Source organism: Gouania willdenowi, chromosome 6, assembly GCF_900634775.1.
Source record: "Gouania willdenowi chromosome 6, fGouWil2.1, whole genome shotgun sequence".
NCBI classification, from domain to species: domain Eukaryota; kingdom Metazoa; phylum Chordata; class Actinopteri; order Blenniiformes; family Gobiesocidae; genus Gouania; species Gouania willdenowi.
In genome coordinates this window covers 22,310,911-22,326,683 of record NC_041049.1, presented here as the reverse complement: position 1 = coordinate 22,326,683, position 15,773 = coordinate 22,310,911, and the positions used below count along the sequence as shown (strand labels likewise).

Sequence of the window (15,773 nt, the reverse complement as noted above, 5' to 3'; positions counted from 1 at the left end):
ATGTTAACGTTGACTTTTTTGCTCGACAGGAATGGCCAACCTGAAACATAATTAAGTAAACTCACATATAACTGCGAGGAATTTCCTCCTTTGAGTTTTTCAGGTACAGAGTTAAGTCCATTAAAATTATCTAATTTTATCAGAAACAAAATATGCTTACATGATTGAGAATGTGTAGGCTTTAAAGACAAAACCAAATATTTCACTAAAATGTCAAAGTTGGTTTCAGGATGTGAGTCTTCATGTGTGTCCCATCATGCTAATATGCAGCAGTAATAAAAAGTGACGTATGTAATACTGAATAGCTTGTGTGTCCACTGAGAGGTGCATGAGGTTTCTAATCCCATTGACAACTTGTGTGAAACCACCTTGGAAAGGCCTTTTAAATATTTCATTTTTGTATTATTCATATCATGGTTGGAAATCCAGCACTTATTAGTAGCATCTCTCGAGTTTTACTGTAAATATTGCAAAGGTTTGCACTTTCAGAGTGATGATCTACTTGGATCCACAACAAAAGACTTTAGTTTTTAATTAACCCTCTCTGGATCTGACCATTTGCCTTAAGCTTATTTGAGTGTGTTCTGTTCACAGCCTTTTTTCCTTGAACAAAAGCAAATAATAAAAGAGCAACCTAATGTTCCTCCCACTAGTTGTGTCTCCCATGCACACACACCATTTAGTGGCCTCACCCCACAGTGACATGAAGATGGAGAAAAAAACAGTGGCAGGATTATCAAAGAGGTGTGACGCTCGGGCTGTGCCACAGGCTGTGTTGAGCCTCCAGAAGTCGCAGGCTCCGTCGCACAGGGGGCACATTGTGAAATTCAGACGTTCATCACACATCTCCAAACTGGAAAAAGTGCAACACAATTATCAACATTAGGACATGAAAGAAGACTAACAGAGGTTGAATGAACTGTTCTACTATTAAGACCAACCCAAAAAACATTGTGGAACTCTTTGTGTGGAGAGAAATGTAAGAGAAATGAGTGAATGAAACGTTGAACACCAAAGCACAAAACAAAGAACTTTGACCCTTTTCATTCTCAGTGTAGGCAGAATAACTGTCTTTTGCACTCACAGCAGTACCTCTTGTTTACCTCCCACACAAGCTTGACTACAGTGGGATATAGCAAGTACCATCATGTGGGTGTGTGTTCCTGTGTTTCTTCTAATGCACTCTGCTTTAATAAATCTTGCCTTTAAGTCATCATTTGCTGCTGTAGATTTCATATGTATTGATGGACTATTATCATGTTTTTGTGTATTGGTACACTGGTTGGAGTACCTGGGTATATCAGTATCCACCGTTGCTACTCCATAGCCAAACACAATGATTCCCACTATGGAGGCTGGTATTAGCAGCTGTGTGTAGACACCGAGCCAAGCAAAGTACAGTCCGATCTTCTCCCCAAAGTATTTCCTGAGGGTTAGAGGTGGAGCATTAGGAGGTGAAAGCATCAGGGATGAGTCGACGAATTAAGCACCAAACAACACAGGTGTGAGAACCCTAATGCTGTCTTTGATCCTGAAATAGCTCCAGAGCTTTATTGGGGTTTGATTCATGGCATCTACTGTTACATCCTCTAGAACAGACAGCCCTCGGCCTAATCTTATGCGGCATCCTAAGTAAATGTACAAAATGACAGAAAAATATGTAAAATAAAAGTGTGAATGCATTAAAAAAAAATACAAAGAATTACAACGTTGCACGGAAGTACAGTGAAAACACTCCAAAAACAGACAAAACTACAACAAAAATGACAACAGTAATCCCAATCACTCCCAATAACACAAAACCAAAACTAAAATACACAAAAGACTCAAAAACATATGCACAATGATAGAGAATGACAACAAAAGTACACAAAAAAATGACTCCGCAAACCCATAGTACTAAGAAACAAGCAAAATGACAACACACAAAAGAATATACAAGAAAGAAATGTACAAAATGATTGAAAATGACAACAAAAGAACACAAAAAGATGAGAAAGACAAAAAAAATACGTAAATCTTACAGAAAAAACACACAAACGGACAACATAAATGCACAAAATGCAGTCATAACAAGACAACATAAACATACACAGAATGACAGAAAAACATGCAAAATTATAACAAAAATGAACAAAACAATAACTGTATTACATAAAATGACTCCAATAACACAAAACAAAAACAAAAATACACGAAATGACTCAAAAAAATATGCAAAATGACAGAAAATGATAAAAGTACAAAAAAAGAGAAAAACCCCAAAAATTACTCAGCAAACCCACAGTGCTAACAAACACACAAAACGACAACAGAAATACACAAAAAATACTCCAAAAAATGCTAAATGACAAAATAAATGCATAATGACTGCAAAAAACAAACATTTTATCGAAAAAAAATCACAAAAAGACTACAGATATGCACAAAATGCAATCATAACAAGCAAGACAACACAAACACACAGAATGACAGACAAATACACAAAATTACTCTAAAAACCATTTGTTCTTTCCTGTGTTAATGCTCAGATTGGACATTATTCTAAATGCTGACATGAACGTTGATAATGTGGCCCTCAAATAAAACAAACACATTTTCCTGGCCCCCGCTGTGATAGAAGTCGCCCATCTCTTCTCTGGTTACAAAATCATTTACTCCAGAGGAAGTTGTGTATAAGTATGTTTGTGGTGAGTTCAAATTACCTGACTAAATCAATTGGCTGATACTTGTAAAAGGCGGAGTATCTTGCCCATTCTTCGTGCAGAAGCTGTTGACAAAGTAAAAATAGAGAGATTGAGGCATGGATGTGCATTGTTCTAATTTCTCATAAACAAAACTTCATTTGATTTTATAAATTTCCTCTTTCCTAAAAACCCGAAGAGGTTCTTAAAACTGTGAGCGACAAAAAAGTATCCTAATACCAATAAGGATCCTTTAAGAAAAGTCATATTTAATGCACATTTAAATGTATAAACGAGCCTCACACAAATATTTCAGTTTGTTTGTGAAGCAGTCTTATCGCTAAAAGATCACAGGTTCACTCTCACTTTGATAGAAGTCTGACTCTACTCGAATTCTGTTTGGCAGAAGTTTTCCACCTGAGGATTGTCCTGGTGACTTCAGATACAGCCCGTTTTAGAAATATAGTGTAACACAAATACAGACAAAATAAAACAACACACTGTTTAGTGGAAGGACAAGTGTGCTCGCTTCTTGATCTCTGTCTGCATTGCACAGCAAGAAATGACTCATGGCCGTTCCACCAAACACTCGTGGAAAAAAAAAAAAGTCCATCTGATTCCTGAGCTCAGACAACAGTTGCTGCTGAAAGGCACCACACCAATCAGAGTACTGTAATATCCAGGGTAGAAGTTGCAACTCTTCTTAAAATGGTATTTTACGATATAACTGATTTGTATATTTTTAGGCTGGCCATGCCATGTAGCAAGGCAAATTGAAATCTAAGGTAACACTTTACTTGAAGTTTTATACATAAGGCTGACATTACGCTGTCATTATCTGTCATTAGCATGAATAATTTCTCATGAAGTGTTGGGAATGTTACTTTAAAAAAGTCATTAGTTATAGTTACTCACTACTTGTTCCAAAAAGTAACTGAGTTAGTAACTAAAGTACTCCATAATAAAAGTAACTCATTACCAAGGAAAGTAACTATTTGCGTTACTGTTATGTTCTGTTACGTTCTTGCCTTTGACCACAATTAATTTAAAGTAGTGTTTGCTTAAAAATGCCAACTTTTCATCGGACTGCTCCACGCTCGCCATCTCTGCTGCTTCATCAAATCTGTAGTGGTTGTGTGCTGGCACGTGTAAAAACACTGGCTCTGATTGGCTACCATGAAACATGACGCTGCCTTAGCCAATCATAATCTCTCACCTTGTTTTTAACCCATCTCTTCACTGCAGCTGTATATGAAGCCAGGGATGCTTTCGGATTAACAGTTTATTTAGTCAATGCATGTAACGTTAACGGCGTTGTAACGGCGTAAGAAGTAATTAGTTAGATTACCCCGTTACTGAAAAAAAAACACAGTTACTTTAAACGCCTTTATTCCAAACACTGGTCATTTAGGGTCGTTCGCTAATTTATGACACCTTTGGAGCTATGTTGGCATTTTTGGGTTAGGTGGAAGGATCTGGTGAAGTTAGTTAGGGTTAGGGTAACAAACGACACTTCATAACAGCCTTCATGACACCTTATTCATGCTAATGACAGGTGTCATGTCAGAGTGATGACAGCGTAATGTCAGCCTCATGTATAAAACTTCAAGTAAAGTGTTACAAAATCTAGATTGATTCTAGATTGAAAATTAATATAAGATTTTAATGATAAAATATGGTAGTGTTGTAAAACTACATGGTCAAGGTTTTTGGGTGAGACAGTGCTGGATGAAGACTGTTGTGGATAGAGCGCAGTATGAATACTTATAGTGGTGGTTAATGAAGCTTTTAATGGCTTTATTGTATTGGGGGTTTAGGGAATAAATACCATTTCCATCCTTGTCTATTTTGGAGCTTCATCCACTCCAAGTCTGAGGGACTTGACCTAGAGCAGCACCAGCTTTGGCTCAAGGAGACAGTTAAAGGTCTTCTGTCTGCCTGACTACAGTCCACAGGCTGACATGCAGGAAAACTCAACAGTAGCCCAACCGCCAATCATAACAGATGGGTGGATGGATGTGTCTGTTCACCTGTCTGTCGTTTCTCTCGTCAAGGTGTCCGATAACTTTGTAGTCTCCCTGTGCATCAGGAAACAAAGAGGACAAATATGAATGAGTGCAAAGTAGCAGACACCACACCATGTTTCTATAAAAATGCACTATAACAGATTACAATTACTGTACAGTATGTACTGAGATACAGACATTTTCAGAAATACAAGTAACCCCCCTTAGCAGGGAAAACATACTGTAGCCTATTTATATCCAACCTAAGCTTAACTTTTATTTTAACAAAATGACTCTTAACCTGTGGAAGGTGCAAATCCCAAAAATCCATTTGATCCCAAACTTTTTTCATAGTTATTTTTCTGGTTCAGGATTTGTTAATGACTAAAGAGAGAGTTATGTTTTTATGGTCAAAAGTGATTTTCCACTAACTTAATCCCCTTGGTGCGACAGTGTATATTTGTGTACCAGTTAGCCTTAGGAGCCAGGGGACAAAAAGTTTATTTTTCTAAAGCAACAAAATGTTAAACTTTAAGTGTAAGTACACCCCAAGTTTTTGCTGACTTGCTTCTAGACTGGGCGTTAATGGGCAATTATGGGCGTTACTCTTGGAGCAGTTATCTGTCCTACAACAAGAGCATTGTCACAACTCACTCTCTATACGGCTCTGGACGTAAGAAGCCACCAAAATGTCACAAACCACCATTCTTAACCAATAGCATATTTATCTTACATTATTAGAACAAAGAAGGCCAAATTGAAATACTTTGACTAAATTGTCAAGAGTTGGATGAGGATCAATCAATAACTCGTACCAAATACATTTGTTTTTTTGCGGATTTTGAATCCAACCAGAAAATGGGACTGAAAACACGGCCCACGGTGAAGTATGTGTCTAGGCTATTTTACTTAGCTCATGTCTTGCGTTAACAGCCTAGCATGACTGGCTAACTTCTCACACTTGTGCTTGTAAAGAGAACTCATGCAGTTTTGGTTTCTGACAGTTACTGTCAGGAAACACTATGAGGTCCGCCTCACTGTTCAGTTCATAAGTTGCTGCTAGCGTTCAAGCTAATGGTGACACATGAGCTGTACCATCTGTATTAATGTTTAAAATGTGCTTAATGAAGAAAAAAAGATGCAACGAATATTTTATAAAACTTGTCTCACATTTTTTTGACTCAGTACCATCAGAAAAAAGGATTGAATTATAGGGTTCCATTAATAAAGATATAAGAGAAAAAGCCCCACGAGAACGGCCTACTTCAGCCGCCATTTTTCCAGGGGCGGAATTAAACACAGCTTCTGCCCATGTTAAATATCTGGACAACTATCAAATTCATTGCATTAAATACCTATTTTGTAAAAATTAGTAGTTATAGTTATATGTAAGACTTACTGCATGTTAGTAATGAAAATCAATATTAAGTATATTAAAAGAACAACAATTTTAAAATAGTAAAATGAAATATCGTAGATAAATAAAATAGAGACTTGTTTTTTAACATGTTGCAAATGCTTCTTTAATGTGATGGATTGTCCTAATTATTTACATGAGCAGAAGGTGGCTGCTTTATTTAGTTAGCCCCTGGTAATATGGCATCCATTTTTGAACCATTCCAAGCAGCGAACAACAATAACAAAATATTTCCTATCTCCCTTGTTATATCTATGGTCCCACTTACATCGTGAAGAGGAAAAGCAGCATCATAGACGCCTTTAGCTATCAATGTGCTGATGCCTGTAAAAACAAAAAAGATAGTGATATTAGAATAGAATAAAGTAGAATGGAATAGATTAAATTAAACTTTATTGATCCCCACAGGGAAAATTCACACGTTGCAGCAACACCATAGAATAGAAAAAATAAATAGGAAGAACAAAAATAAATACCAACCTAGGATAATAGTGCAAATACAACTGTGGGACGGACATAAATTAGAAAAAGATTTAAAAAAAGAAATTAAAACAATACATTTAAATACAATTTAAAACAAAAACAAAACAATATGTCCAGAAACCTATTACGATGAGGATTAAAGACATCAGGGTTCATTTCATCAATCCATCAGAGTTTTTACAAACAAATCTGGTGATGTCAGAATTGAACTTGTTTTTTCCAACAAGTGTGAAGACAAGTAAAAACTGAACAAATGGCACAAGGCTGAGGTGTGATAAAAGCCACACACTGCTTTAAAAGGGAACCTTCTGGTGTTTTGATTTTTGACTTTTGATACAAGCAAATTAAATTGCTATTATCTGTCTTTAAATGACTGCTGCTCTCTATGATAAAATGGTGGCAAAAAGGATGTTTCCTATCTTTGTAGTAGTCAGGGATTCCGGAACGTCCGTGTGTCACAGATGTCATCTTCAGCTGTAATGTCACGTTCCCCTACATCCTTTTTAAACTTCAGCTCCACACAGTCAGATTGGGAGAGGGTTTGACGCCTGCTTTTAGTCACTGGAAAATATTCTGAGTGAAGTCAGGCCGGACAGTGACGCATCAGATGACCTGGCATACGCAACCAGCCCTCTCATCAGAATAATAAAATCAATTATCACTGCATCAAAGGGGACTCGGTGATGCAGTGATTAGCTGTACCAATAATGAATGTCACCAGCAGCCTGCACACACACCAAGAGTAAAAATATTCACACATCCTGCTAGAAAGAACCCCAACTCCCAGAGGCCTCCGCTTTTAGTCTGACCCAGGATACATGACCCATTTGTAGAGGAGATAGAGGAGAGACTGAGTGTGTTCCATGTGTTCAACGAAACAATTGGAAGAGGAAATAGAAGATAACCATTTTTTCTGCCCTTTCCCTTCCCTGCAGCTCCTTTCGGAGCCGCAGGCAGAGGCCTTCTGCTGTAATGAAGAGGCCAAACAGGCATACGGTAGTCCCGTGTCATGTCTGTCAGCTAATTCTAATACAGAACTGATGGGAGTCAATGATAATAGCATTTGCCCAAAGAAAAACTGCAAACACGAGCATCTTCCTACAATAATAAAGTGAGTGCTTACAGTGAGAGGTTCATTTCAGTAAAAAAAAAAAAAAAAATGAAATGAAAAATACAAACATTTGGGTTCCTTTTTGTATCTCTAAATGTGTTTCATTGTTTATTGCTACTCTTTGTTCCCACAATATTACAAAAACCAATTTCTAGAAACATTTTGATTAAAAGTCTAGCCCACCTGCACAACAACTTAATGTATCCTCTTTTTTGCATCTACAACCCAAGTGTGTCCTCATCTTTTTAATGTGTGTCATATTAAGGGACTTATTTTGGGGCTTCATCTATGAAGGTAAATTTGTGTCTTTATTATTATTGTTTCTTACTGTAATGAAAAAAATCAACTGAAAAAAAAAATCATTTCAATCAAAAAGAAACTTTTCAATCAAAGAAAAAATGTTTTAAATGCAAATGAATATTTGACAACAACAAAAATGCAATTGAACACATTTTTCTTTCTTTGAAGTAATCTTTTTTTTTGTATTTGCACCATATAATGGGTAGTTCATTTAGGTTTGTTTTTAAATTTTTTTGAACAAATTCAAATATTGCTTCAGTCAGCAAAAAATACATTTTCAATTCATAATTAATTTTCAACTAAAGAAAATAGTGTTCAGAGTCTAATATTTGTTTGCGATTAAACACTTTTTTGGATTGAAAATGTTTTCCTTTTTTAAATGCATTAAATCTTCATTTTTAGCCTGATGATTTAGCCTGCAAACGACTGCCAGAACCACTATTTACTAACATACTAATCCAACTGTGAACCTGGCCCTCCCTGGGCTTGTGGGGGGGCCTAGGCCTGGGTGGTTTGGGTGGGATGCCGGGGTGTCTGGGTGCCTCTGCCCTGTATATTCTTGTGGTCCCCGAGCTGTTTAGTAGTGGTTTTCTGTCATCTCCATGCACATGTGGGTGGTCCCTGGGGCTGGGGGCCTGCGTGCTTCTCTGCTACTCTTTCCTTGGGTATGGGGGGCGGTGTTGCACTGGGTCCTAGGCTCCTTGGGCCTTTTTCGGGTGTGTATGTGGGAGGCGGTGGCTGCCTCTCTGGCTGCCTCTCTGCTTGGGATCTCGGGAGCATATGGGGGGCTGCTCGTCGTGGGGGGTGGCCTGGGGCTCCTTGGCACCCGCTCTTTCTGATAGCCTGTCTACATCTTCGGGCATCTCTGTCCATAGCCACCACCATTATACTTAAGCTCCACACTTGTCACCAGACTGGCTCGATTATACAAAACAATAAGCACAATATGCACAACTACATCACATCTCACTCTCACTTTAAAACAGTCAACTCTTCCCCACCCCTTCAATTTCCTACCCTGACTCCCTCTTCCATGTTCCCTTCCCCCCACCTAGAAGTGACACTATTCATTTTCCTTCCCTGACTCCCTGTCCCCTTCTCCCTCACCAAGGTGTAACACTGCCCTCTCTTTTTATATCTTCCCTATAATAAAGTATTTATTACCCTTCCATAGTGAGGGCTGATGATGGTCACAATTATGCAATTAAATAAATTCATTTATTTAATTGCAATAGCAAAACATGCATTGCTGTCTTTAAAAGATTGCACTTCTTGCAGTTTTGACCTTCGACAGCATGTGCAGACAAAGTAAAAAAAAACATTAATTCGATGTAAATTTTCTGTTATTAGTGGCAACCCCAAGTGGGTGTTGTTGTGGTGTGTGTGTTTTCTACTTTAACCGCGGAGGCATGGGTCTGAGTGGGCGGGGCTACATTTAAAAAAAAAAAAAAAAAAAACAGGTGAAGATCATCTTTTGAGATTCATTCTCTGCTTCTGCAATGTAATTTGTTGGTAATTCCCCTCTTGTGCATTGTTAGGGACCAACGCTCTGACAATGGGGGCATTCCCAGGATATTATGTTTTTGGTTAAAGTAACATCTAACCATCCATCCATTTTCAGACCCGCTTGTTCCTGTTTTTGAGGGTTGCGGGGGTCTGGCGGTGCCTGTCTCCGGCTCACACTAGGTGCTAGGCGGGTTTTCACCCTGGACAGGGTGCCAGACCATTGAAAGGCGGTTAAAGTAACATATTAAATTTAATAATAAAGACACAAGTTATTAGTGTTAATTAATTTATATTCAGAGCTGCACACTGATGTGTTGAACATGTTCCAATTTACTTCGAAGTGTGATTAACTGCTGTTTGACCCAGTGATCAACATCGTGGTAAGGAAACAGTTCATCCCGTAGACATCCTGCCAAAAGATTCAGAGATAATCCTGAGCACATTCATGTATGGGATCAGTTTTACATAAATGACTGTCTGATCAAATGTCAGAGCGATGTGAGAAGGGTGTTGTTTCAGTCTGCTTTTTAGAGAATCACAAACATGATTCCAGGCAAATGTCAACCCTCAGGACAGAATGTTTTTTTGTGGGTTGGGTTATCTACATTGATTTCACTGATTCACACACCAGTGTCAGCCCTACTATAGGAGATTTTCAGTGGTATGAGAGTAATGAGTGTAATATTCTCACCTATGGTTTGACAGGTCCGTACACACACCGTTCGTCTCAGAATCTCATACACCTGCGCAAAACGTACAGTTAAAAAATGTAGAAGCTTAAGAGAAAACAACGATAAGAATCTTTACTTACTATTCTGCCTCTTGAAGCATTGTCAAAAAAGGTCTCTTTCGATGTGATATTGTACCTGAAATATGCACCATCAGTGGTTTGGAAGAAAAACTATTTCTATTCTTTTTTTAATTTGTTTTATTCTTGTCGTAAACTGTATATTGTTGAGTTAATTCACAAATTAGTGTTTATATATATATATACAGTATATATATATATAAGTGTGTGTGTGTGTATTTGTGCATGTCTCACAGATGAAGTTTATCCCTGGAGAAGCAGTGTGAAAGAAGCTTGGAACTTCCATGGTCCTGACTGGAAACTTTGGGTTGGAAAGGCTGGTTGAGTTTCCTCCACACGGTGCTCATACTGGAGCCAAAGCCCCGCTCCTCATTGAACACATAACTCTGCAGACACATGGAGCCAGACACATCAAAAATATGGATATAAGAAAATACGATATAGAAAAGGACTTAAAGGGAGATTTTCCATTTTTAGGTGAAATGCCTTATCCACCCATGCTTAAGCTAGTAGCACTCTGCATTTGGCCACAGTACATACATAGTAAACAGTACGGTTGTGCAATATTTCGAGATTCACGATACATCGACTTTTCTATTTTTCGTGATTTTTGAGAAAATTACAATATCGCCAATATCCAAACATGTAATTTTTATAGCTAATTTTGTATTAAAAAGTTGCTGCTTTCACTACTTCTCAAAACAGCAGGAAAAGCAGTTAGATGGATTTCTGAGTGCATCCTAACCCAGACCTTCCCCTAAACTAGCCACACCATAGAACTTACACGCTCTGACCCTTATAGGAGAAAAAGCCAAAAGTGGCACATATTGTGTGGCCGTTTGTTTGTAAATGAGCCTGTGTAACAATTTACATCAACAAAAAAAACAGAAATGTTTTTCTGGTCTGAATTTGTTTGAATTAAAAATATCATGTAATGCCATTTTGAGAAAAAATATTGAGGTATGAGTTTTGGTCTATATTGCCCATACCTAGTAAACACGTCCAAATCAGAGATCCATTTTAGCAAATGGCAAATTTTAAACAATTTTCCAGCTTTAGACACAAAACTTTGACTCCTAAAATACCAAAATGTACACCAGTAAATAGCTAAGGTTTTACCAAGAAACTCAAGCAGAAAGGTTGTAGAGCCGAGCAGACAGCTCACCGTCTTAGTGGGGACCTTGATCTTGAGGAACTCAGCCTCTCGACACAGCACCGGCCAGGGGGCATGGAGCCGAGTAAAGCTGGGGCCGTGAGCTTTCACCTGGAAATCAGAGCAAATTGTCAATGATTGTATACTTTCATGGCTGAATGCATTCTGCATTCTGAATGCATCTCTTCAAACATGGTAGAAGTTCATATTGCTTGGAGAGTTCAACCTATAAAAAAAAGCTCTTCGCAAAGCTCGATCTTCCTATTACTTTAATAAAGGAAAACAAAAATAATCCTCGGTTTCTATTCAACACTGTAGCCAGGCTCAACAAAAGCCACAGCTCTGTTGAACCCTCTATTCCTGTCAACCTGAGCAGTGACGACTTCATTAATTTCTTCACTGATAAAATTCTAACAATAAGAAACAAAGCTAATGTCCCCCCCTGCAGGAGTGCTCAATAATTTATTGAACAAAACAGCTCCTGAAATATTCCCAACATGCAGCTTTTATTTACATAGTTTAACTCCAATTGGTCCATCTCATCTCAACAGTTAGCTCTTCTAAACCAACAACCTGTCTTTTAGGTCCAATCCCAACTCCACTATTTAAAGATGTTCTTCCACTAATTAGCACTAATATGGTGAACTGGATTAAGGAGAGGTTTGATATAAGGACCTTAAAAAACCAACCCTCGGTCCAAGTGACTTGTGCAATTATAGGCCAATATCCAATCTCCCTCTTGTTTCTAAATGTCTTGAAAACGTCATTGCAGGTCAACTATGTAATAACCTACTTAGGAACAATTTATATGAGAGCTTTCAGTCTGGCTTTAGAGCCCATCACAGCACAGAGACTGCCTCAGTAAAAGTAACCAATGATCTCCTCTTAGCCTTAGACAGAGGGTTGATCTCAGTTCTGGTGCTCTTAGATCTCAGTGCAGCCTTCAATACAGTAAATCATCATCTACTGCTGCAGAGACTGGAAAGTGTTTTTGGGATTAAAGAAACAGCACTGGGTTGGTTTAAATCCTACCGATCAGACAGAACCCACTTTGTTCATGTTAATAATCTCTCCTCAGCTCACGCCAGAGTTAATCATGGAGTTCTACAAGGTTCAGCTTTGGGATCAATACTCTTTACATTATATATGCTTCCACTAGGTAACATTATCAGAGAACATGATATACATTTCCATTGCTATTCAGATGATACACAGCTTTATCTCTCAATGAAATCAGATAAAACTTATCAGTTAATAAAACTCCAGGCTTGTCTTAAAGACATCACATCCTGGATGAGCCGTAACTTTCTCCTTCTTAACCAGGATAAAACCAAAGTGATTTTATTTGGTCCAAAACACCTCTGAGAGAAATCATCAGAGCAAATAGTGTCTCTGGATGGCATTGCTTTGTCACCCAGCACCACAGCAAAAAACTTAGGCATTATATTTGATACTGACTTATCCTTTAATTCTCATATTAAGCAATCTCAAGGACAGTTTTCTTCCACCTCTGTAATATCTCTAAAATCAGGAATATCTTGGCCCAGAGTGATGCTGAAAAACTAATCTATGCATTTGTTACATCTAGATTAAATTATTGTAACTCACTACTTTCAGGATGTCCCAATAACTCACTAAAAAGTTTCCAGTTAATCCAGAATGCTGCAGCCAGAATACTAACTGGAACCAACAGGAGAGAACATATTTCTCGAGTATTGACTTCCTGTAAAATCGAGAATAGAGTTTAAAAACCTCCTGGTAGCATACAAAGCCCTACATGATGAAGCTCCCATATATTTTGGAGACCTATTAGTGCCTTATCGTCCAGGCAGATCACTCCGCTCTCAGTCTGTTGGTCTCCTGGAAGTTGCTAACGTGTCTAGAAGTAGAATAAGAGGCAGAGCATTCAGCTACCAGGCTCCTCACCTTTGGAACCAGCTCCCAGTCTCAGAACGGGAGGCTGCTACCCTCTCCACCTTTAAGGCTAAACTCAAAACCTACGTATATGCTGAAGCATATACCGTATAATAGCATTAACTTAATTGCTAGAGCAGACATGGGCTCTTCCATAAACGGTCGCATTTACAGTCCTTGGAGTCGCTGTTAGATTACAAATAAGCGGGAAGAGATTCAAATTCTGATGTAGCTGGTTATGATTTACAGTCCGCATAAACATGACTGAATCATAACATAACCTAATCGCTAGAGCGGACATGGGCTCGTGTGTAAACTGTCACATTTACTGACCTTGGAGTCGCTGTTAGCTTACCAATGAACGGGAAGAGATTTGTTACCTTTATTATATGTGTTGACTAGGCCACTGGGGGTGAGACCCAAGGCCAAGGCAGGCTGACTTAATAATAGTGTATCATGTTTTTCTGCAGACAGTGCCTTCTCCTCGCCCTTCTCTCTATTCTCTATTTCAGGTGTCGTGAAGCTGATGATGGCAGTTCCTGATCTGTGGTTCACGGCTCAACTAGTCTGGGACACTCTGATGTTCTATCTCTCTATTCTGTTCTGTTGGTTCTTCTGTCCACTAACCCCAACCAGTCGAAGCAGATGGCTGCCACCTCTGAACCTGGTTCTGCTGGAGATTTCTTCCTGTTAAAAGGGAGTTGTTTCTTCCGACTGTTGCTAAATGCTTGTTCATGTAGATCTTGTTGGTTTTTTATTATTAATTTTATATTTTGATAAGCGCATTAAGATGACTGTTGTAATTTGTGCTATACAAATAAAGTTGAATTGAACGGAAAACATCAAGGATCAGAAAAAAAAAATAATGACCCCGAGAGCTCCACTAATGGAAACTTTCCTTGTGGTTGTTCATGTGGGGGTTCAACTTTGCAAGCTTGAGATTTCTGCTAAACGTTTATCCTTTGGGGAAACAGACGTAAAACCGAATTGCTTGCCTAAAACTACCTACAGTTTGAAAAAGGCTTACAGGCCATGTGTCTGTGGTACGGGTTGCTTTTTAGGAGGAGATACGTACACATGAGCACTCGCTGTGTTTGTGCCCCGAAGTGGGAGTCCACATTTTCAGATTCTGGTCAAAAATATCACGCAAAAATCGTCTACTGAAATCCTTTGGCTTACTAGTTTGGCCAGCAGCTTTTTTGTGGTGTGTAAAAGATGGATACATCCCCTGTTCCCCAAGCAAAGCCTGGAGCTGATTTCTTGCTTTGTCATTGCAGCCCGTTCCTAACACATTGTGTGTTATTTATTTAATTCCTCTGTTTATTTATTTATTTTTTGGTTTGACACGTTAAAAAGTATCCATCAACTGCATTTGGCATTGTCTCCTCATGACTCATGGTCTGGTGCCCACACTGTAATCACTACATTAACAATGAATTTGGTTAAAAACATGCATTAAATAGCATTGTGTTGGAATTTTTTTAGTACTTTTGACGTAGTCTTGCTAACAGACAAACAAATAATAATAATACATTTTATTTAAAAGCGCCTTTCAAAACACCCAAGGACACTGTACAGGGCAGTCATTAAAATAAACACAATAAAAACAGCAGAATAAAAACAGATAAAAACAAGTGCAGCAGAATAAAACAGAGTACAGTATTGGTGTGGTGAATGTGTGTCTAGATGGAGTAGGATTGTCTGAAGAGGTGAGTTTTGAGTTTTGATTTGAAGAGTGGGAGGGAATCTATGGTACGGAGGTCAGGAGGGAGAGAGTTCCAGAGCTGGGGGGCAGAGTAGCTGAATGCTCTGTGCCCCATGGTGATGAGTTTGGCCGGAGGTACAGTGAGCTGGAGAGTGGAGGAAGAGCGGAGTGTGCGGGCAGGGGTGGTGATGTGGAGGAGGTCAGATATGTACTGAGGGGCCAGGTTATGAAGTGCTTTGAAGGTGATGAGGAGTATTTTGAAGTTGATCCTTTGTTTTATGGGAAGCCAGTGAAGTTGTTGTAGGACGGGGGTGATGTTGTGAGTGGAGGGGGTCCGTGTGATGATTCGTGCTGCAGAGTTCTGGAGGAGCTGCAGTTTCTGGAGGGATTTGTTGGGGAGGCCGAAGAGAAGTGAATTGCAATAATCAATGCGGGAGGTGACGAGGCTGTGGACAAGGATGGCGGTGGTGTGGGGGGTGAGAGAGGGGCGGGACGGGAAATGTTCCGTAGGTGGAAATAAGCGGACCGGGTGATGCTGTTAATGTGTGAATGGAAGGAAAGTGTACTGTCGAGGATGACACCCAGACTCTTAACCTGAGGGGAAGGAAGGAGAGAAGAGTTGTTAAAGGAAATATGGCAACTGTTGGATTTTGAGAGAGTGGATGAGGTGCCTACAAGGAGGACTT

The 15,773-nt window shown here is 38.9% G+C and overlaps 1 protein-coding gene across 2 annotated transcripts in view; it reads right to left on the bottom strand.

Moving 5' to 3' along the window:
- Positions 1-15,773, bottom strand: part of ano2b (anoctamin 2b) — a 118,367-nt gene that overhangs the window by 61,615 nt on the left and 40,979 nt on the right. For both annotated transcript variants that reach the window (XM_028451321.1, XM_028451323.1), the window contains 9 exons: positions 11,481-11,579; positions 10,550-10,701; positions 10,319-10,373; positions 10,199-10,250; positions 6,376-6,431; positions 4,715-4,762; positions 2,706-2,770; positions 1,292-1,426; positions 693-853 (listed from right to left, as the gene is read on the bottom strand). In XM_028451321.1, coding sequence (XP_028307122.1) covers positions 693-853; positions 1,292-1,426; positions 2,706-2,770; positions 4,715-4,762; positions 6,376-6,431; positions 10,199-10,250; positions 10,319-10,373; positions 10,550-10,701; positions 11,481-11,579 — 823 coding nt within the window. The remainder of the gene's footprint in view (positions 1-692; positions 854-1,291; positions 1,427-2,705; positions 2,771-4,714; positions 4,763-6,375; positions 6,432-10,198; positions 10,251-10,318; positions 10,374-10,549; positions 10,702-11,480; positions 11,580-15,773) is intronic.